This window comes from Panulirus ornatus, chromosome 50 (assembly GCF_036320965.1).
Source record: "Panulirus ornatus isolate Po-2019 chromosome 50, ASM3632096v1, whole genome shotgun sequence".
NCBI classification, from domain to species: Eukaryota; Metazoa; Arthropoda; class Malacostraca; order Decapoda; family Palinuridae; genus Panulirus; species Panulirus ornatus.
In genome coordinates this window covers 21,042,586-21,066,374 of record NC_092273.1, presented here as the reverse complement: position 1 = coordinate 21,066,374, position 23,789 = coordinate 21,042,586, and the positions used below count along the sequence as shown (strand labels likewise).

General features: G+C 41.2%; 1 protein-coding gene across 1 annotated transcript in view; it reads left to right on the top strand.

Annotated features, from left to right (window-relative positions):
• The first annotated feature begins 13,617 nt into the window (after positions 1 to 13,617).
• Positions 13,618 to 23,789, top strand: part of Idh (isocitrate dehydrogenase [NADP] cytoplasmic) — a 53,797-nt gene continuing 43,625 nt past the window's right edge. Inside the window, exons 1-3 of the mRNA XM_071691509.1 lie at positions 13,618 to 13,715; positions 18,684 to 18,917; positions 22,903 to 23,063. Coding sequence (XP_071547610.1) covers positions 13,700 to 13,715; positions 18,684 to 18,917; positions 22,903 to 23,063 — 411 coding nt within the window. The 5' untranslated portion in view covers positions 13,618 to 13,699. The remainder of the gene's footprint in view (positions 13,716 to 18,683; positions 18,918 to 22,902; positions 23,064 to 23,789) is intronic.

The following is a 23,789-nucleotide window of genomic DNA, read 5'->3' as shown; positions in this document are numbered from 1 at the left end:
TGAGTTTTTCAAGGGTGTTTTATGCTTTCTGTGAATACTTTATGTTAGGTGCAATTCTATAGGCATTAACGATTTCATTAGTGATGATAATGAAGATTAACATACATGATATATAATGACAGAACTCTCCCTTAGAGAGAGACGGATGGACTGCTTCAGAAGTGGTTTGTAAGACATTGTGCTCATCAACGGCGCTCTAGGCCTGAATTGTATTGTCTAAAAGATGATGTGTTTAACTGAGAGTAACATTGTAGTCTATGTTTAATATCTCCGTCTCGAGATCCCTTGCGTCTCATAAGTTAACATGCTGGATCCACTGTCATGTCTCATTCTTCATTAAAACTACTTATGATGATGACATCAGGTTCTCGTCGGAGGTGTTGGTCATGATGTATCATTAGTTCCAGAGACTACAGACAAGACAAACTAATACCAAAGGATGGGTTAAAGTAAAAAGAAACAATCTTTGAAATGAAATGTAATTCTAAAACAAAAAAATGCGAATACAAAGTACTTTTTCTGGCCATTCTACTGTGGGGATCTACTGTGTTAAATGGGCTTCAGACTTAACTATGGTCTCACATTTCCCTCAATCGTATAGAGTTTTCATCAGCTTTACCTCATCATTCTCCTGTTAACTTCTTTTATTAACAATGTCGTAAGGTTTTCTGTACCTTGATTTCTAAATTAAGTCAAGATTCATTGAACATCAATGAGGCAGTACTTTTATCTTAATATCTTTACTTGGTGGAACATCCACAAAAAATCGCAGTACAGTATTGACTTAGAATGTTTACTGGAACCGTCCAGTCCATGTGGTAACTTGGCTGCAACACACTTACTTGCCACACATACTTCTCCAGGATATCCTACTTCTTGCTTTCCTATCAACGAATCTTCATATAAAAACTTCACTGAACCATACTGTCGTAATGACTGAAAACTTTCACGTTTCTCAACAATGCCTCAGTATCCAAAGCTGGGGTGTGTGTGTGTGTGTGTGTGTGTGTGTGTGTGTGTGTGTGTGTGTATATATATATATATATATATATATATATATATATATATATATATATATATATATATATATATATATATATATTTCTTTTTATTATACTTTGTCGCTGTCTCCCGCGTCAGCGAGGTAGAGCAAGGAAACAGACTAAATAATGGCCCAACCCACCCACATTCACAAGTATATACACACACGTTCACACACGCACATATGCATACCTATACATCTCAACGTATACATATATATACACACACAGACATATACATATATACACATGTACATAATTCATACTGTCTGCCCCTATTCATTCCTATCGCCACATCGTTCACACTCAGTCACTAGCTGTCATGTGTAATGCACCGAAACCACAGCTCCCTTTCCACATCCAGGCCCCACAGAACCTTCCATGGCCCACCCCAGACGCTTCACATGCCCTGGTTCAATCCACTGACCGCACGTCGACCCCGGTATACAACATCTTTCCAATTCACTCTATTCCTTGCACGCCTTTTACCCTCCTGCATGTTCAGGCCCCGATCACTCAAAATCTTTTTCACTCCATCTTTTCACCTCCAATTTGGTCTCCCACTTCTCTTCGTTCCCTCCACCTCTGACACATATATCCTTTTTGTCAGTCTTTCCTCACTCATTCTCTCCATGTAACCAAACCACCTCAAAACACCCTCTTCTGCTCTCTCAACCACGCTCTTTCTATTGCCACACATCTCTCTTACCCTTTCATTACGTACTCGATCAAACCACCTCACACCACATACTGTCCTAAAACATCTCATTTCCAACACATCTACCCTCCTCCGCACAACTCTGTCTATAGCCCGCGCCTCGCAACCATATATCATTGTTGGAACCATTATTCCTTCAAATATACCCATTTTTGCTATCTAAGATAACGTTCTCGAATTCCACACATTCTTCAACGCTCCCAGAACTTTCGCCCCCTCCCCCACCCTATGATTCACTTCCGCTTCCATGGTTCCATCCGCTGCCAAATCCACTCCCAGATATCTAAAACACTTCACTCCTCCAGTCTTTCTCCATTCCAAACTTACCTCCAAATTGACATGTCCCTCAACCCTACTGTACCTAATAACCTTGCTCTTATTCACATTTACTCTCAGCTTTCTTCTTTCACACACTTTACCAAACTCAGTTACCGGCTTTTGCATTTTCTCACCCGAATCAGCCACCAGCGCTGTATCATCAACGAACAACAAATGACTCACTTCCCAAGCCCTCTCATCCACAACCGACTGCATACTTGCTCCTCTTTCCAAAACTTGCATTCACCTCCCTAACAACCCCATACATAAACAAATTAAACAACCATGGAGACATCACGCATCCCTGCCGCAAACCTACATTCACTGAGAACCAGTCACTTTCCTACCTTCCTACACGTACACATGCCTTACATCCTCGATAAAAACTTTTCACTGCCTCTAACAACTTACCTCCCACACCACATATTCTTAATACCTTCCTCAGAGCATCTCTATCAACTCTATCATATGCCTTCTCCAGATCCATAAATGCTACATACAAATCCATTTGCTTTCTAAGTATTTCTCACATACTTTCTTCAAAGCAAACACCTGATCCACACATCCTCTAACACTTTTGAAACCACACTGCTCTTCCCCAGTCTGATGCTCTGTACACGCCTTCACCTTCTCAATCAATACCCTACCATATAATTTCCCAGGAATACTTAACAAACTTATACCTCCGTAATTTAAGCACTCACTCTTATCCCCTTTGCCTTTTTACAATGGCACTATGCAAGCATTCCGCCAGTCTTCAGGCATCTCACCATGAGTCATACATACATTAAATAACTTTACCAGCCAGTCAACAATACAGTCACCCCCTTTTTTGATATATTCCACTGCAATGCCATCCAAACCCGCTGCCTTGCCGGCTTTCATCTTCCGCAAAGCTTTTATTACCTCCTCTCTGTTTACCAAATCATTCTCCCTAACCCTCTCACTTTGCGCACCACCTCGACCAATACACCCTATATCTGCCACTCTGTCATCAAACATCCCAACTAACCTGCCTGTATTACTCGCTAAATCTATTGCCTTTACTTTTATTCACGTTAATCTGCACTTCCTCCTCTCACACACTCCACTAAACTCAAAAACCAAGTTTGGAGTTTCCCAGTCGAATCTGCCATCAGCCTCGTGACTCCATCAACAACAATCAATTCACCTCCTGATCTTTCCTCCCCACCCCACTCCTCAATCTTTGAAAAACTATGGGCCTGCTCCTTTCTCCAAGGCCCTTCCATTCACTCCCTTACCAACTCATCCATAAACAGATCAAACAACCATGGTAACATGGCACACTCCAGCTGCAGACCCTCCTTCACCTGGAACAACTCACTCTCCCCTCTTCCTACTTGCACACACGCCTTACCCTCTTGATAGAAGGTCTTTATTGCTTCTAGCACCTTTTCCTTCCACACTATATACTCATAACAACTTCCAAATAGCATCTCTATCATCCCTACCATACGCTTTCTCCGGATCCATTTATGTCATATACAAATCCTACTGTTTCTCTAAGCACTACTTGCGCATTTTCCTTAGAGCAAGTTCCTGATCCATATATTCTCTACTGCCTCTGAATTCATAGTTCTCTTCTCATTCTGAAGCTCAATCACTCTCATACAACTTATACCTCTGTAATTTGAACATTCACTTTTTTCCCCATCTCTCTTATACAGTGGCACTATACAGGCATTCCGCCGATCCTCAGGCACCTCACCGTGAGCCAATCATACATTAGAAATCCTAACAAATCAGTCATCAAGACAGTCGCTTCCTTTCTTGAGAGGGTATACCGCAATTACACCCACTCCGGCCGCCTTGCTACCCTTCATCGTATGCAAGACTTTCACTACTTTCTCACCTCACCAAACCCCTTGTCATGACTCTGTTACTACGCATACCTCACACACCCACACACCCTAGATCTGCCACCTTATCATCAAACACATTAAACAACCCTTTATCTTCTCTCCATCTCAACTCTGCCGGTGATCATTCCCCCATTTGTTTCCTTCACCGATGTTCCACGATATAGTACCTCACAAGAGACTTTTGAATAAATTCAAGGCACACAGAATTGGTGAGGAACTCTGTACATTGATCAGAGACTGGCTTACCGGAAGAAAGCAGCGTTTAGTATTAAACAGCGGAGCCTCAGATTGGTGAGACGTAATGAGTGGTGTGCCACAGGGGTTGATCCTAGGCCCAATTCTTTTCATAATATACATTAATGACCTAGACCTCGGTCTCATATTTAAGATCTCCAAGTTTGCCGACGATACTAAACTAGGAGGTAGAGCTGTAAACAGGCGTGACTGCAAAATGATTCAGAGATCTTAACTTACTAGCAGAGTGGTCAGACAGATGGCAAATGAAGTTTAATGTAGACAAGTGTAAAGTTATGCACTTTGGAGACAACACACTATTCGAAAACTCTCTAACTAAAGTACATGAAGAAAAGGACCTTGGAGTTGTCATTAGCAACAATCTGAAATACACTAAACAGTGTCAAGCAGCAAGTATAACATGGCAACCAAACGTTAGGTTTCATAGCCAGGAACATAGATTACAAGACACCAGAAACAATTCTCACACCTTATAATTCTCTAGCAAGACCACACCTTGAATATGCAGTCCTGTTTTGGTCCCCAGACTATAAAATATATGAAGAAAAATTAGGAAAAGTACAAAGACACGGGACAAAATTGATCCTATCCCTCAGAAATCTGGCATACGATTGGATCTCTTCTCCCTTAAAACACGTAGACTTTGCAGCGACTTAATCCGTGTTCAAAATTGTGAACAAGTTCGATAAATTTAATCACCAACATCTTTTCGAAATACAAGAAAATACAGTTACCAGGACAAATGGAATAAAACTCAAAGCTAAAAAATGTAGTACGAACGTGGGAAAAAGCTTCTTTTCCGATAGGTGTGTTGAGCACTGGAATCAGTTACCGTCAGCTGTAGTGAATGCTAAGACTATAAATACCTTCAAGAGTCGTTTAGACAAGTACTTTATAAATCTAGGTATACTCTGAGAAAAACGCCAGAAATAAATTGTATAAACGACAGCGGTAACGGGGCCACTAGAAGGATAATGTGCAGCAGCGGGAAGTCGCTGATAGCTTTAAAAAACTGCTTCGAGGAATTACATTTTCTTGTCTTTTTTCTTCTTCTTTTTTTTTTACCAGACAACCTAGTCGTGGGCCAACCAAGCTTCCCGTTGTCTGTCTTTCTCATGTAAACTCATGCAAGTAATCTCTTGATTTTCCCACACTATCAACCTTCGTTCAAAAAATGTTTTCTTGTTTTCCCTGAAGTTTGCTGATACTTGCCCTATGTGAGCCTATAAAACTCCCCAAGAAACTGGGTTACACTGATATTTTCTAGAAGCAAGCTGGTCCAGGTTATTGAATCTATACATTTTACGAGCATATAGATATAAGAAAGAATAATTAGATAAAAATCGATAAACAGATATACTGCAGCTCTGACTAAGTAGTTGGTTAGCGGTCAATACAAGAATTTACACACCCACAATGCGCATGTCTAGAATGGTCAGTATGCGAGTCGACTTTTACTGGTGTTGGAGGTTTAAGTCAAGGACAAAGGTCCACATCAAAAGCGAGCCTTAATGAAATATAAAGTTAATGAAGGGAGGAAGAAGAGATAGATATAGAAAAGTGTTTAAAAAGTTCGCAGAGGTGAAAAACTTGCCTTTCAAAAAGTGAGTCATAACTCTTAGGAGAGACATGAAGGGTTAAAGAGCTCCAAAGCTTCGAGGTGTCGGGAAAGAAGCAGTTATCAAAACCGCCCACATTTAAGATGACAACGGCCACACAGTAATCATGTGACGCAGGAGCTGCCGAGATTACATGACCTAGCTAATGGTGGGCACACAAGCAGCCAGCTCCCGAGAGGAAAGTAATACCTATAGAAGAGGGGAAGTGAACAAACCTTGGAACGTAGGGCAGGTGGGTGAAGTTTTGAGGTAAGCCTGGGAAAGTTAACAAGTGGGACCCTTTTAACTCACCTCTGGTCGAGTGAAGATGCAGAGCTACAACCGCCCCAGATGTGAGAGCAGGACTCCATACAAGGACGGATCAAACCTCTGCATAAACAGGGCAACTGTTCGGAAATAGAAGAATTTCGACTTCTAAACAGAACCACTAGTTTCTTAGAGGCAGACGTAGCTATTTCGAAACGTAAGGTTTGCAAGAGAAGCTAGATGGTACAATTTTCTTATCCACACTGCGGTATACAAGTTTTCGTTGTAGAAGCTCGCTATTATTCTAGCCATCTTCCTGAGAACGCGCAAAGCGGATGTGTAATTTGTGTACTGGCCTCTGGGCTTGAGCACGACGGCTACGTGCAATGCGATAGTGTAAATTCGCTTGTTGACCTTCAATCTGGTCATACACAGTCTGGAGACCACATCACCACTTTACATTTCTTGTCTCTTTTACAAGAGTACAGACAAGGAAGCGATTTATCAGGGAAGAGTTCTGTACAATAAACATTCTCTCTTGACGACAAAAATCGTGGCATGAATCTTAAAAAGAACTAAAGTGATCAAATTTCTACAAACTTCCAATGAAATCAAAGTGGCGCTGCTGTTACTGGGTCCGTCACGAGGGATCAGGTAACTCGCACGTAATGCATTATTTGCACTAAAAGATGATAATCATATAGGTATGTGTGATATTTTCTACCATACAGTGGTATACACTAATACAATAATATGGTCGGGTGAGCTATCCACCGGAGCCTCGAACCAGGGACCTATAACTTTAAAGGTGTCTGAGACATTGGGAACGGAAGTGCTACGAGCTACATGGCCCCTGAAAGCAATGCGTCACTATAAAGTAAGGACGTCTGAAATTTAAAGGGTCACTGTAAATGGGTCCCAGATCTCGTACTGACGAGGCTATGTAAATTAGGAGCTCTGGTGTGGTAAGATACCTTCCCTGTCTCTAATCTACAGCCGACCATGATCCCCTCCGTAGAAGATAAGCCATGAATGTCTCCCTATCTCTCTTTATCAGCGACTTTGTGTTTACGTCACTAACTGGGCCAACGTCTGATAACAGAACCTGACCTATACAGTAGCGGTAAACTTGGAAAGCAGGAGCTGGGGCTGAGGAGGGCACTGCAATATTTGTAGTGGACCCACTTTTGCATGTAGAGAAAGGCATTTTGTGGAGAGAGAGAGAGAGAGAGAGAGAGAGAGAGAGAGAGAGAGAGAGAGAGAGAGAGAGAGAGAGAGAGAGAGAGAGAATATAACATCTTATCTATATTAGATATTCCCTGAAGATAATCATATCTATTCACGTGTTTACCATCAACAGAATTATATCTGACCATCAAGTTCCTAATCACGAGCACTATTGCCCAGGTCAAGTCTGATCTGTAGGTAGAATATCAAAAATTCGTCCATTACTAAAATGATGTTAAACCTGACCAAAAAGAGTATGGAAGAAAAAAAATTGTAATTTTTTTCTGTCTTTTTGTTTTTCTCAAGCAGAAAACATACACCAATCATGGCCATTGCGAATGAAAAAAATGGCCATTGCGAATGAAAAAAAAAAAAAATGAAGCTTATACGGTTCCTTTTGTCTTGACCTAACACTCGAAGGTGTGCGGGTAACTGAAATTGGGAAAGTCGAAAATTGGAAAAGATGCCACAACCTTTATGTTCGAGGAGTGGAGGTATCATAGCTCGTGTGACTGATCCCCTCAGAAAAACTATGGGAAGCAGCAGCCAGACGTGTGCCACGGGTGGTCAAAACCTTAATGGCGTGAACCTATCTCGGCAGTTCACGAGACGAGTGGCCGAAATGATACCAAAAGGTGAAGAATGAAAGATCCGGCGTCGAGCGTAGGGCCTTATTGTACTCCAGCTCACAGAGAGAGAGAGAGAGAGAGAGAGAGAGAGAGAGAGAGAGAGAGAGAGAGAGAGAGAGAGAGAGAGAGAGAGAGAGAGAGAGAGAGAGAGAGAGAGAGAGAGACAGACAGAGAGAGGCATAATACTGGAGTAGCTGCTTATGTTGAATTTGTCTGAATCTTACCATCATTAGTCAATATCATTCCATGGATGTAATGTTTAGTCTCAACAGGATCTTTCGTCACAGACGTCTACAGAAAATACACTAACCAAGGTAATGTATGAATGGGATAAGCGAATGCACTCAATATAACAAGGAGTGTCATTCGTGCATACGCGAGGAGAGCGATCAAGGTGGGCTCAACCTGGCAACACCTACACCAAGAACTTCGACGTGTCCGGCAAATGTTACTCAACAACGGATATTCAAATAATGAATTTGATACCATTGTGAACAGAATGACATGAAGAGTGAAGGCTGAAGAACCAGGCTGGGGCAACTGAGAGAACCAAGTCTGTGGCTGATTTCTCAGTTTAAGCGAACAGCATCGATTTTTCTGGTTTGCAAAATAATAAAAGATCAACAACCGACAGTTTATGACACAGGACGGCCACCGAGTGTGCTATTTAGCCTATATGATGCGAGCTGTGCTCTTTAAAGGCATAATCATAAGGAGCTCTGAAATAGTTTTGTCGCATGTTTTCATACATGTTGCACCAAACTATCGCAAAATGTTATTGTAAACGTTCGATTTGATAGGCAATCCTCATTACACACACACACACACACACACACACACACACACACACACACACACACACACATTCACACACTAAAAGCGACTAAAGGGGGCCGGTGTGGGGCTGGAAACCCTCCCCTCTTTGTATTTCAATTTCTAAAAGGGGAAACAAGAAGGAGTCAAACGGGTAGCTCATCCTCCTAGAAGGCTCACACTAGGGTGTCTGAATGTGTGCGGATGTAACCATGATAAGAAAGGAGAGATAGTATGTTTGAGGAAAGAAACCTGGATGTTCTGGCTCTGAGTGAAGCAAAGCTCAAGGATAAAGGGGAAGAGTGGTTTGGGAAAAGTCTTGAGAGTAAAGTCAGGGGTTGGTGAGAGGACAAGAGCTAAGGAAGGAGTAGCACTACTCCTGAAGCAGGAGTTGTGGGAGTATTTGATAGAGCGTAAGAAAGTAAATTCTAGACTGATGTGGGTAAAACTGAAAGTGGATGGAGAGAGATGGGTGATTATAGGTGCTTACACACCTGGTCATGAGAAGAAAGATCATCAGAGGCAAGTGCTTTGAGAGCAGCTGAGTGAGCTTTGATGCACGAGGCCGGTAGTACTGAAGGGTGATTTTAATGCGAAAGTAAGTACAGTGGCAGTTGATGGTATAATTGGTGTACATGAGGTGTTCAGTGTTGTAAATGGAAATGGTGAAGAGCTTGTGGATTTGTGTGCTGAAAAAAGACTGGTGATTGGGAATACCTGGATTAAAAAGAGAGATATACATAAGTATACGTATGTGAGTAGGAGAGATTGCCAAAGGGCATTACTGGATTACGCGTTAATTGATAGGCGCGTAAGAGAGACTTTTGGATGTTAATGTACTTAGAGGGACAGCTGGAGGGATCTCTGATTACTATCTTCTGGAGGCGAAGGCGAAGATTTGTAGAGGTTATCAAAAAGAAGAATGGTGGGGAAAAGAGAGTGGTGATAGTGAGCTTGAAAAGGACACTTGTGTAAGGAAGTACCACGAGAGGCTGAGCGCAGAATGGCAAAGGGTGAGAGCAAATGACGAGAGGGGGTTGGGTGAGAAATGGGATGTATTTAGGGAAGCAGTGATGGCTTGTGCAAAAGATGCATGTGGCACGACAGAGGTGGGAGGTGAGCAGATTAGAAAGGGTATTGGGTGGTGGGATGAAAAAGTTGTTAGTGAAAGAGAAAAGAGGCATTTGGACGATACTTGCAGGGAAGGAGTGCAAATAACTGGGAGATGCACAAAAGAAAGCGGCAGGAGATCAAGAGAAAGGTGCAAGGGTTGAAAAAGAGAGCAAATGAGAGTTGGGATGAGAGTATCATTAAATTTTAGGGAGAATAAAAAGATGTTTTAGGAGGTAAATAACGTGCGTAAGACAAGAGAACAAATGGGAACATCAGTGAAGAGGCAAGTGGGGAAGTAATAACAGGAAGTAATGTACAGAGGAGATGGAGTGAGCAATTTGAAGGTGTGTTGAATGCGCTTGATGATAGGGTAGCAGATATAGGGTGTTTTGGTCGGGATGGTGTGCGAAGTGAGAGGGTCAGGCAGAATGGTTTGGTTAAGAGAGAAGAGGTAATAAAAGCTTTGCGGAAGATGAAATATGGCAAGGCGGCGGGTTTGGATGGTATTACAGAGAACTTTTATTTAAAAAGGGGGTGACGGTGTTGTTGGCTGGTTGGTAAGGATATTTAATGTATGTATGGACCATGGTGAAGTGCCTGAGGATTGGCGGAGTGCATGTGTAGTGCTACTGTGCAAAGCCATTCGTACAAAGGCAAAGGAGATAAAGGTGAGTGTTCAGACTAGAGGCACGGGTTTCTTGAGTATTCCTGGGAAATTATTTGGGAGGGTATTGATTGAGAGGGTGAAGGCATGTACAGAGCATCAGACTGGGGAAGAGCAGTGTGGTTTCAGAAGTAGTAGAGGATGTGTGGATCAGCTATTTGCTTTGAAAAATGTGTAAGAGAAACTTAGAAAAAGACATGGATTTGCATGTAGCATTTATGGATCTGGAGAAGGCATATGATAGGGTTGACAGAGATGATTTGTGGAAGGTCTTAAAGAGTATATGGTGTGGGAGGTAAGCTGCTAGAAGCAGTGAAAAGTTTTTATCGAGGATGTAAGGCATGTGTACGAGTAAGATGAAAGTGATTGTCCCAGTGAATGTCGGTTTGCGGCAGGGGTGTGTGATGTCCCCATGGCTGTTTAATTTGTTTATGGATGAGGTTGTTAGGGAGGTGAATGCAAGAGTTTTGAAGAGAATGGCGAGTCTGTTGAGAATGAGAGGGCCTGGGAAAAGAGTCAGTAGTTGTTCGCCGCTGATACAACTCTAGCGGCTGATTCGAGTGAGAAACTGCAAAAGTTGGTGACTGAATTTTGAAAAGCGTGTGAAAGAAGAGAGTAAATGTGAATAAGAGCAAGGTTATTGGGTCCAGTAGGGCTGAGGGACAAGTTAACTGGGATGTAAGTTTGAATGGAGAAAATTGGAGGAAGTGAAGTGTTTTAGATATCTGGGAGTGGACTTAGCAGTTAATGGAACCATGGAAGCAGAGGTGAGACACAGGATGGGGGAGGGGGCGAAGATTCTGGGAGCAATGAAGAATGTGTGGAAAGAGAACGTTATCTGAGAGAGCAAAAAAGTGTATGTTCGAAGGAATAATAGTTCCAACAATGTTATATGGATGCGAGGCGTGGGTTATAGATAGGGTTGTGCGGAGGAGGGTGGATGCGTTGGAAACGAAATGTTTGAGGACAAAATGTGGTGTGAGGAGGTTTGATCGAGTAAGTAAAGATGTGTGGAAATAAAAAGAGTGTGGTTGAGAGAGCAGAAGAGGGTGTGTTGCAATGGTTTGAACATATGGAGAAAATGAGTCAGGAAATATTGACAAAGAGGATATTGTATTCAAGGTGGAGGAAACAAGAAGTGGGGGACCGAACTGGAGATAGAAGGAGAGTGAAAAAGTTTTTGAGCGATCGGGGCCTGGACATACAGGAGGATGAGATGCGTGCAAGGAATAGAGTGCATTGGAACGATGTGGGATACCGGGGTCGACCTGCTATCAGTTGACTGAACCAGAGCCATTTTGAAGGACACTCAATATGCTGTGCTATACTCAAGCATATATACGTAGATATACGTAACACACTATATTGAGAGTCCTCCAAAGTGGCTCTCTCATTATGATTTTTATGGTTGTTTATGTTATCAGTCATTAAAGAAAGAGTAACACATTCAATTCTTTTTATAACTACTCCTGAACCAAATATTAAGAAAGACTTCTGGTGTTAACAAGGACATTTCTAAAGGTCTCTGCAGTCTAAAGCTTCACTCCTTCAAGTAGTATGGAAATGTAGACTCCTTTGGGTGAGAAGTTTCTTGACAAGGTTATACTCCCAATGATGCAGTACATCATGAAAAAATCAATACACAATTATCCTTTTGACATAGTATGCCAAATTTCTATTGCATGAATAATGTATGTTTTGTTTTCACTAACCTGATCAGCATGTGCATGGCGGCCAATTATTATAGGTTTCTGCTATCCTTGAACAAGACGGGGAATATTCCGGCATATAATTGCTTCTCTAAACACAGTACCACCAAGAATGTTACGTATGGTGCCATTAGGGGACTTCCACATCTTTTTCAACTTGAACTCTGAAAGAATACACCATATCAAAACAGGACGTGGTCTACCAGATCTTTGTGCTTCTTGAAGTGCGGTGTAGTGCGCTGACAAAATCTGAGAAATGTATTATACTTTTGGGTTAATGTAGGATGCGAACTGGTTGCTGAACAATTTCCTTATGTGCGTATGTGCAGGGGTGTAACCAAGGGGGCGACAGGGAGCCATAACACTCAATGATAAAGATGACCCATATGTTCTTAGACTTATTCAACAATTATAATCCTTAAATAAACTTTTATATATCTGTTTCAAAGATAAGATGTACGCTGGTGAACAATGAAACATCCTTGTCAGTTTCATCACTATCCTAAAACAATGACTTAAGTTTATGATAACGAAGTGTCCTCTATTTGTAAAAGCATATCAATTTGTTTTGACGAATTAAAGCAATTTATTAAATCAAACGCTTTATGATTGCTATCAAATGTATTATCAAATATCATAGATCTTATTTTCATGCAAAACTGGTCGTCGATCATATGGATATAATTAATAGTTGAATTTAACATTCGAATACCTTAAAAATCCCCAATTTTTCTTAAATATATTCTATCTTACATACAATTTTTGTAATGATGAGTATCTCCAAACTCTTACCCATGAATGTTCAAAATACGTCTCCCACATCTTTCTGACCTTCGCGTAAATATATATCACCAGAATGAACGACAACCAAAGTAAAATTTTGATCCTAACTCGTGCAGGTTAAGGTATATGTACGTGATCTGGCATACTGACCACCAGGCCCATAATATCAAGGTCGTCAACGTCATTTTGTAACCAACAGTCGTAAAAAAAAACCGGGTGTTCAAGGTAATGCTTAAGACTTACAGCATGTATGACTTTCTAGGTTTAGGGATGAGTGCATCTATACGGCTTATGTACACTGCGTCCTCCTCAACTACCATGCTTACCATTATATAGAAAAATCCTGACGTTGTTGTAAGTAATCAACTTCTGCCAACTATGGAACAAAGAATAACTAAAGTTTCGTATAGTAAATGACGTAAACAATCCGAGATAGCGTAAATGAAATATTGTTTATTTTCATTTTCTTCCTCAATAGATAATTATGTCTAGTAACAAAAATAACATATGATAATTCTCAACCTTTCTCTCTATTTATAAGTTACTATGAAAACTTACAAAAGTTTTATGATAAATCTGTACCACGTAATTAAATACCTGGCAACTTTGCCTCCTGGCTTCACTCTGGGCCATTTTATGTCATAGTGTCTGTGTGTGTTGCATCATCATCATCACCTTCACGATGGGTAAAATTACTTGTAAGTACAAGGCTTGTTCACACACGTACACGCACACACACACACACATATATATATATATATATATATATATATATATATATATATATATATATATATATATATATATATATATATGATTTTGATAATAGTAATTGTAATTTTTCTAGCAAGAGTTTAGGTTTGCATTACTGTTAAATTTGCATGATTAGGGAATTAGTTGTATTGTGCTTGTGTTAATAACTTCATAATGCAAAAATTGTTGCAGAGCGTTAATTTGTTTAAGTAAAATGATAAGCAAATTTTCAAAAGAAAAGGGACGCCATTGACACTTCATTAAGGCGTTTGCATTACAGCATCACCAGTTTTAACCATGTTCACACAGATAGGCCTTACAATTATGTTAATATTGTTTCCAGATTGAAGAACATCTGTTAATTCTGATTCAAGATATTATGTTATATTCTTGAATATGATGTAGAAAAGTACCTGTTTCAGCAAATCACCTCTTTTATCAATGTCCTTTAAACTTTCATATTCCCATCCATATTTGTATCTTTATAATCTAAACACAATAATGTCCTTACACCTATTTCCATGTGTATGATATCCTACACTTCCCTCTGTCTCATAATATCAATGTATACCTTGACTGACTTAATGATACCTCTTTCCAGTATCATCTCAGTTTTATTTTGACATCATTCTTAGTTACAAGAAAATCTAGTTCATTCCTAATTCTGCCTCTTTTGCCATAGTAGCCACCAATTCAATCAATCAATGCCTTCCCATGCATCTTACTGGGTGTACTCTACAAACTTATAACTTTTTAGTTTGAACACTCTCCTTTGTCCCCCTTGCTTTGATGCATTGGTGCTATACATGCTTTTTGTCTGTCCTCAGGCCCCTCACTATGATCCATACATATATTGAAAATCCTTACCAAGCAATCAACAACACAGTCACCCCACCCCTTTTCTTGATAAATTGATTTAACAACAGTACCATCCACTCCAACCGCCTTGCTGCATCTCATCTTATGCAAGTCTCATCACCTGTTCTCTCTTCACCAAACCACTCTCCATGACTCTCACTTCACATACCACCCCAACCAAAACAACCTACATCTGCCACTCTGTCTTCAAACGTATTTAACACTCCCTCAAAATACTCGATCTTTCCTCACTTTTACAAGCCTGTCAATTGATATGTAATCCAATAATGCTCGCTGACCATTATTCCTATACACATAAGTATACTTGTGTATATCCGTATTTCTAAACCAAGGTATCCCAGTCACCAGTCCTTTTTCAGCATGCAATTCCACAAGCTGTTCACCATTTCTGTTCATAATACTGAATACTCCATGCACCCCAATTATACCATCAACTGCCACGTTACCTAACTTTATATTTAAATCACCCATCACCAGTACCTGGTCTCTTACATCAAAACTGCTGACACACTCACTTAACTCCTCCCATAACGCTTGCATCTCATGATCTATTTTTTCATGGCCACCTGCATAAACATTATTAATCACCCATCTCTTGCCGTCCACTTTCAGTTTTACCCACAATAGTCTAGAATTTACTTTTTTTTTTCATGGCCAGGTGCATAAGCATTGATAATCACCCATCTCTTGCCATCCACTGTCAGTTTTTCCCACATTAATTTAGAAATTTCTTCCTTACGCTTTATCATGCACTCCCACCACTCATGGTTTAGGAGTAGTGCTACTCCTTCTTTAGCTCTTAAACTTTCACCAACCCATCCTTACTCAAAAGACGTTTCTAAGTGATTCTTCCCTCTATTCTTGAGCTTTGTTTCACTCTGAGCCTGAACATTCAGGTTTCTTTCCTCAGACATGACACCTATCTCCTAACCTCTTATTGGTTACATCCACACACATTTAGACACCCCTAGCCTGAGCCTTTGATGGGGATGTGGACTCCCTGCATGGCTCCTTTGTCTGTTCCCTCTTTTAGAAATTGAAATACAAAACGAGGGGGTTTCATTCCCCCACTCCTGCCCCCTTTAGTCGCCTTCTACAACATACACACAACTCAAGATGCTGTTAACCATTTTCATTTACACTATGTACCCTCCCCCTTTTGCCACTTTTCCTTTAAACAGCCTCATTGCCCACTCATGCATTCATATCTCCAACCACCTATGCATGATCCATCAGCATTGCCGATGCATTCAGTCTGCTCATCTCAAAACACTCACAACTCCCTCATTCCTCTCACTACTAGGCTTACCTCCTGTGATACACTTTCATTCTCACCCATATTAGTCTAGTCACTTCCAAACTTTCTGTTGCACAGGCACAACATTTTAGCTGAAGAGGTACCCTTCTGCTTTTGTTATCACACTACCTCTGGACTTTACCCATTGGCCATTCACAAGCCATTCTTTCCCTTTCTGTTTGAGCTTATTTTTACTCAGAACCAGGACATTTGGTTTCTTTTCTCCAAACATATTGTTTATTTCTTCTTATTCTCAAGAATCTTGGTTATATCCACACACATTCATATGCTCCAGCCTGAGCCTTCAAAGAGGATGAGCACTCCTTGCTGGGTTTGTTCTGAATACATTTGATGCTGGTTACTGCTGGGTTATGAATAGCAAGATGACTATGTAAATCATATGAAACCCAGAGTATTTGTCTAGATACTTATTAACTGTGTTGCTTTAATGTATTTTTTTCCATCCAGCTTGTTCACTGGATTTCCCATTGAAATTGCTAATAGTACTTATAAAAGAAAGAGACAGGAGGTCAAGAGAAAGGTGCAAGAGGTGAAAAAAAGGGCAAATGAGAGTTGGGGTGAGAGACTATCAGTAAATTTTAGGGAGAATAAAAAGATGTTCTGGAAGGAGGTAAATAGGGTGCGTAAGACAAGGGAGCAAATGGGAACTTCAGTGAAGGGCGTAAATGGGGAGGTGATAACAAGGGAGCAAATGGGAACTTCAGTGAAGGGCGTAAATGGGGAGGTGATAACAAGTAATGGTGATGTGAGAAGGAGATGGAATGAGTATTTTGAAGGTTTGTTGAATGTGTCTGATGACAGAGTGGCAGATATAGGGTGTTTGGGTCGAGGTGGTGTGCAAAGTGAGAGGGTTAGGGAAAATGATTTGGTAAACAGAGAAGAGGTAGTAAAAGCTTTGCGGAAGATGAAAGCCGGCAAGGCAGCAGGTTTGGATGGTATTGCAGTGGAATTTATTAAAAAAGGGGGTGACTGTATTGTTGACTGGTTGGTAAGGTTATTTAATGTATGTATGACTCATGGTGAGGTGCCTGAGGATTGGCGGAATGCGTGCATAGTGCCATTGTACAAAGGCAAAGGGGATAAGAGTGAGTGCTCAAATTACAGAGGTATAAGTTTGTTGAGTATTCCTGGTAAATTATATGGGAGGGTATTGATTGGGAGGGTGAAGGCATGTACAGAGCATCAGATTGGGGAAGAGCAGTGTGGTTTCAGAAGTGGTAGAGGATGTGTGGATCAGGTGTTTGCTTTGAAGAATGTATGTGAGAAATACTTAGAAAAGCAAATGGATTTGTATGTAGCATTTATGGATCTGGAGAAGGCATATGATAGAGTTGATAGAGATGCTCTGTGGAAGGTATTAAGAATATATGGTGTGGGAGGCAAGTTGTTAGACGCAGTGAAAAGTTTTTATCGAGGATGTAAGGCATGTGTACGTGTAGGAAGAGAGGAAAGTGATTAGTTCTCAGTGAATGTAGGTTTGCGGCAGGGGTGTGTGATGTCTCCATGGTTGTTTAATTTGTTTATGGATGGGGTTGTTAGGGAGGTAAATGCAAGAGTTTTGGAAAGAGGGGCAAGTATGAAGTCTGTTGGGGATGAGAGAGCTTGGGAAGTGAGTCAGTTGTTGTTCGCTGATGATACAGCGCTGGTGGCGGATTCATGTGAGAAACTGCAGAAGCTGGTGACGGAGTTTGGTAAAGTGTGTGGAAGAAGAAAGTTAAGAGTAAATGTGAATAAGAGCAAGGTTATTAGGTACAGTAGGGTTGGGGGTCAAGTCAATTGGGAGGTGAGTTTGAATGGAGAAAAACTGGAGGAAGTGAAGTGTTTTAGATATCTGGGAGTGGATCTGTCAGCGGATGGAACCATGGAAGCGGAAGTGGATCATAGGGTGGGGGAGGGGGCGAAAATTTTGGGAGCCTTGAAAAATGTGTGGAAGTCGAGAACATTATCCCGGAAAGCAAAAATGGGTATGTTTGAAGGAATAGTGGTTCCAACAATGTTGTATGGCTGCGAGGCGTGGGCTATGGATAGAGTTGTGCGCAGGAGGATGGATGTGCTGGAAATGAGATGTTTGAGGACAATGTGTGGTGTGAGGTGGTTTGATCGAGTAAGTAACGTAAGGGTAAGAGAGATGTGTGGAAATAAAAAGAGCGTGGTTGAGAGAGCAGAAGAGGGTGTTTTGAAATGGTTTGGGCACATGGAGAGAATGAGTGAGGAAAGATTGACCAAGAGGATATATGTGTCGGAGGTGGAGGGAACGAGGAGAAGAGGGAGACCAAATTGGAGGTGGAAAGATGGAGTGAAAAGGATTTTGTGTTATCGGGGCCTGAACATGCAGGAGGGTGAAAGGAGGGCAAGAAATAGAGTGAATTGGAGCGATGTGGTATACAGGGGTTGACGTGCTGTCAGTGGATTGAATCAAGGCATGTGAAGCGTCCGGGGTAAACCATGGAAAGCTGTGTAGGTATGTATATTTGCGTGTGTGGACGTGTGTATGTACGTGTGTATGGGGGGGGGGTTGGGCCATTTCTTTCGTCTGTTTCCTTGCGCTACCTCGCAAACGCGGGACACAGCGACAAAGTATAAAAAAAAAAAAAAAAAAAGTTATAAAAATAAAAGGTTGTTAAAGTACATTGTAAAGTCAGTTCTTTTAAGAAGATTATGCCTCTGATGGTGGGTCCAAGGACAGGAGCATAATATATTGTGTTTTGTATGACAGGTGGCCCAGTGGTGGAGGTACTGGGGGATGAGATGACCCGCATCATCTGGGATATAATCAAACAAAAACTCATCTTACCATTCCTTGATGTTGAGCTCCACACTTTTGACTTGGGCATTGAGAACCGTGATGCCACAAATGACCAGGTCACAGTGGACTGTGCTCATGCCATAAAGAAGTATAATGTGGGCATTAAGTGTGCTACAATTACACCGGATGAGAAGAGAGTAGAAGGTGTGATACAGTGTAATTATCTTTTCCTTTTGAAGAAATTTGGATATGTTTGCAGTTTTCAAGATGATTTAGCTCATTTTGAAAATAACTAGTTTTTTGCATGATCCTGTTCAACATATGTATAACATGAATTAGACTTTTGAAGTAATCATTTTGATTTCATGTGTTTATTTGGTAGACAAGTTCAAAAATATGTTTAACTTGATTACACATCATTATGGTACACCTGTCACTCATTCTTAAGTTATGGAAAATCCTGGAAAGATTTTGTTGAATTGTTAACATTTATTTTTTTATTTTATTTTGCTTTGTTGATGTCTCCCGCGTTTGCAAGGTAGCACAAGGAAACAGATGAAAGAATGGCCCAACCCATCCACATACACATGTATATACATACACGTCCACACAAGCAAATGTACATACCTATACATATCAACGTATACATATATATATACACACAGACATAAACATATACACACATGTACATAATTCATACTGTCTGCCTTTTTTCATTCCCATCGCCACCTGCCACACATGAAATAACAACCCCCTCCCCCCTTATGTGCGCGAGGTAGTGCTAGGAAAAGACAACAAAGGCCACATTCGTTCACACTCAGTCTCTAGCTGCCTTGTAATAATGCACCGAAACCGCAGCTCCCTTTCCACATCCAGGCCCCACAGAACTTTCCATGGTTTACCCCAGATGCTTCACATGCTCTGGTTCAATCCATTGACAGCACGTCGACCCTGGTATACCACATCGTTCCAATTCACTCTATTCCTTGCACGCCTTTCACCCTCCTGCATGTTCAGGCCTTGATCACTCAAATTCTTTTTCACTCCATCTTTCCACCTCCAATTTGGTCTCCCACTTCTCGTTCCCTCCACCTCTGACACATAAATCATCTTGGTCAATCTTGCCTCACTCATTCTCTCCATGTGACCAAACCATTTCAAAACAACCTCTTCTGCTCTCTCAACTACACTCTTTTTATTACCTCACATCTCTCTTACCCTCTTATTACTTACTCGATCAAACCACCTCACACCACATATTGTCCTCAAACATCTCATTCCCAGCACATCTCTATGCATAGCCCACGCCTCGCAACCATATAACATTGTTGGAACCACTGTTCCTTCTAACATACCCATATTTGCTTTCCAAGATAATGTTCTCGACTTCCATGCATTCTTCAACGCTCCCAGAACTTTCGCCCCCTCCCCCACCCTATGATTCAATTCTGCTTCCATGGTTCCAACCACTGCCAAATCCAAACTTACCTCCTAATTGACTTGTCCCTTAACCCTACTGTACCTAATAACCTTGCTCTTATTCACATTTACTCTCAACTTTCTTCTTTCACACACTTTACCAAACTCAGTCACCAGCTTCTGCAGTTTCTCACACGAATCAGCCACCAGTGCTATATCATCAGCGAACAACAACTGACTCACTTCCCAAGCTCTCTCATCCCCAACAGACTGCATGCTTGCCCCTCTTTCCAAAACTCCTCCACTCATCTCCCTAACAACCCCATCCATAAACAAATTAAACAACCATGGAGACATCACACACCCCTGCCGCAAACCTACATTCACTGAGAACCAATCACTTTCCTCTCTTCCTACACGTACACATGCCTTACATTCTCGATAAAAGCTTTTCACTGCTTCTAACAGCTTGTCTCCCACACCATATATTCTTAATACCTTCCTCAGAGCATCTCTATCAACTCTATGATATGCATTCTCCAGATCCATAAAAGCTACATACAAATACATTTGCTTTTCTAAGTATTTCTCACATACATTCTTCAAAGTAAACACCTGATCCACACATCCTCTACCACTTCTGAAACCACACTGCTCTTCCCCAATCTGATGCTCTGTACATGCCTTCACCCTCTCAATCAATACCCTCCCATATAATTTCCCAGGAATTCTCAACAATCTTATACCTCTGTAATTTGAGCACTCACTTTTATCCCCTTTGCCTTTGTACAGTGGCACTATGCAAGCATTCGGCCAATCCTCAGGCACCTCACCATGAGTCATACATACATTAGATAACCGTACCAACCAGTCAACAATACAGTCACCCCCTTTTTTAATATATTCCACTGCAATACCATCCAAACCCACTGCCTTGCCGGCTTTCATCTTCCGCAAAGCTTTTACTACCATTTCTCTGTTTACCAAATCATTCTCTGTAACCCTCTTACTTTGCACACCACCTAGACCAAAACACCCCGTATCTGCCACTCTGTCATCAAACACATTCAACAAACCTTCAAAATACTCACTCCATCTCCTTCTCACATCACCACTACTTGTTATCACCTCCCCATTGGCCCCCTTCACTGAAGTTCCCATTTGTTCCCTTGCCTTATGCACTTTATTTACCTCCTTCCAAAACATCTTTTTATTCTCCTAAAATTTAATGACACTCTCTCACCCCAACTCTCATTTGCCCTCTTTTTCACCTCTTGCACCTTTCTCTTGACCTCCTGCCGCTTTCTTTTATAATCTTCCACTCATTTGCATTATTTCCTTGCAGGAATTATCCAAATGCTTCTCTTCTCTTTCATGTAATAATCTTACTTTTTCATCCCACCACTCACTACCCTTTCTAATCTGCCCACCTCCCCCGCTTCTCATGCCACAAGCATCTTTTGCGCAAGCCATCACTGCTTCCCTAAATACATCCCATTCCTCCCCCACTCCCCTTACCTCCTTTGTTCTCACCTTTTTCCATTCTGTACTCAGTCTCTCCTGGTACTTTCTCACACAAGTACCCTTCCCAAGCTCACTTACTCTCGCCACCCTCTTCACCCCAACATTCTCTCTTCTTTTTTGAAAACCTCTACAAATCTTCACCTTCGCCTCCACAAGATAATGATCAGACATCCCTCCCGTTGCACCTCTCAGCACATGAACATCCAAAAGTCTCTGTTTCGTGCGCGTATCAATTAACACGAAATCCAATAACGCTCTCTGGCCATCTCTCCTACTTACATATGTATGCTTATGTATATCTCTCTTTTTAAACCAGGTATTCCTAATCACCAGTCCCTTTTTAGCACAAATCTATAAGCTTGTCACCATTTCCATTTACAACACTGAGCACCCCATGTACACCAATTATTCCCTCAACTGCCACATTACTCACCTTTGCATTCAAATCACTGATCACTATAACCCGGTATCGTGCATCAAAACTACTAACACACTCACTCATCTGCTCTCAAAACACTGGCCTCTCACTCATCTGCTCCCAAAATGCTTGCCTCTCATGATCTTTCTTCTCATGCCCAGGTGCATATGCACCAATAATCACACATCTCTCTCCATCCACTTTCAGTTTTACCCATATCAATCTAGAGTGTACTTTCTTACACTCTATCACATACTCCCACCACTCCTGTCTCAGGAGTAGTGCTACTCCTTCCCTTGCTCTTGTTCTCTCACTAACCCCTGACTTTACTCCCAAGACATTCCCAGACCACTCTTCCCCTTTACCCTTGAGCTTCAGTTCAGTCAGAGCCAAAACATCCAGGTTCCATTCCTCAAACACACTACCTATCTCTCCTTTCTTCTCATCTTGGTTACATCCACACACATTTAGACTCCCCACTCTGAGCCTTTGAGGAGGATGAGCACTCCCCGACTCCCCGCGTGACTCCTTCTGTTTCCCCTTTTAGAAAGTTAAGATACAAGGAGGGGAGGGTTTCCAGCCCCCCGTTCCCGTCCCCTTTAGTCACCTTTTATGACATGTAAGGAATGCATGGGAAGTATTCTTTCTCCCCTATCCCCCAGGGATGTTAACATAAACTGATTAAAATTTTCTAGGAAGAAATATGCTAATAATTTTGTCTGCATGAAAAATGTATGATTGTAGTAAATTATATTTTGTGCTAATTTTTGCTGAGATGGATTGTGAACTGATTTAACGTATTTGTTTTAGTACAGTGTGTTCTTTCAGAGTTCAAGTTGAAAAAGATGTGGAAGTCCCCTAATGGCACCATACGTAACATTCTTGGTGGCACTGTGTTTAGAGAAGCAATTATATGCCGGAATATTCCTCGTCTTGTTCAAGGATGGCAGAAACCTATTGTGATTGGCCGCCATGCACATGCTGATCAGGTTAGTGAAAACAAAACATACATTATTCATGCAATGGAAATTTGGCATACTATGTCAAAAGGATAATTGTGCATTGATTTTTTTTCATGATGTACTGCATCATTGGGAGTAGTCTTGTCAAAGAACTTCTCACTCAAAGGAGTCTACATTTCCCTACTACTTGAAGGAGTGAAGCTTTAGGCTGCAGAGGCCTTTAGGAATGTCCTTGGTAACACCAAAACTCTTTCTTTGCATTTGGTTCAGGTGCAGTTGTAAATAGAATTGAATATGTTAAACTTTCTATAATGATTGATAACATAACCATAAGAATCATAATGAGAGAGCCACTTTGGAGGACTCTCAATATAGTGTGTTACATATATCTATGTATATATGCTTATGTCCTTCAAAATGGCACTCTCATTATGATTTTTATGGTTGTATGTGTTATCAGTCATCAGAGAAAGGTAACATTAATAGTTTCATTTATAATTACACCTGGACCAAATTTTATGAAAGAGTCCTGGTTTTACTAAGGACCTTTCTAAAGGCCCTTGCAGTCTAAGGCTTAACTTCCTCCAGTAGCAAGGAAATGTAGACTCCTTTGGGTGAGAATTTCTTTGGCAAGAATATACTCCCGATGATGCAGCTTCACTAAAGGTAACTTTTCACTCATGTAGCATTGAGCTGGCCGAGGTAGCCAAGCCTAGCCGAGACAGGTTGGTTGGTGATAGCTACCTACTCTTG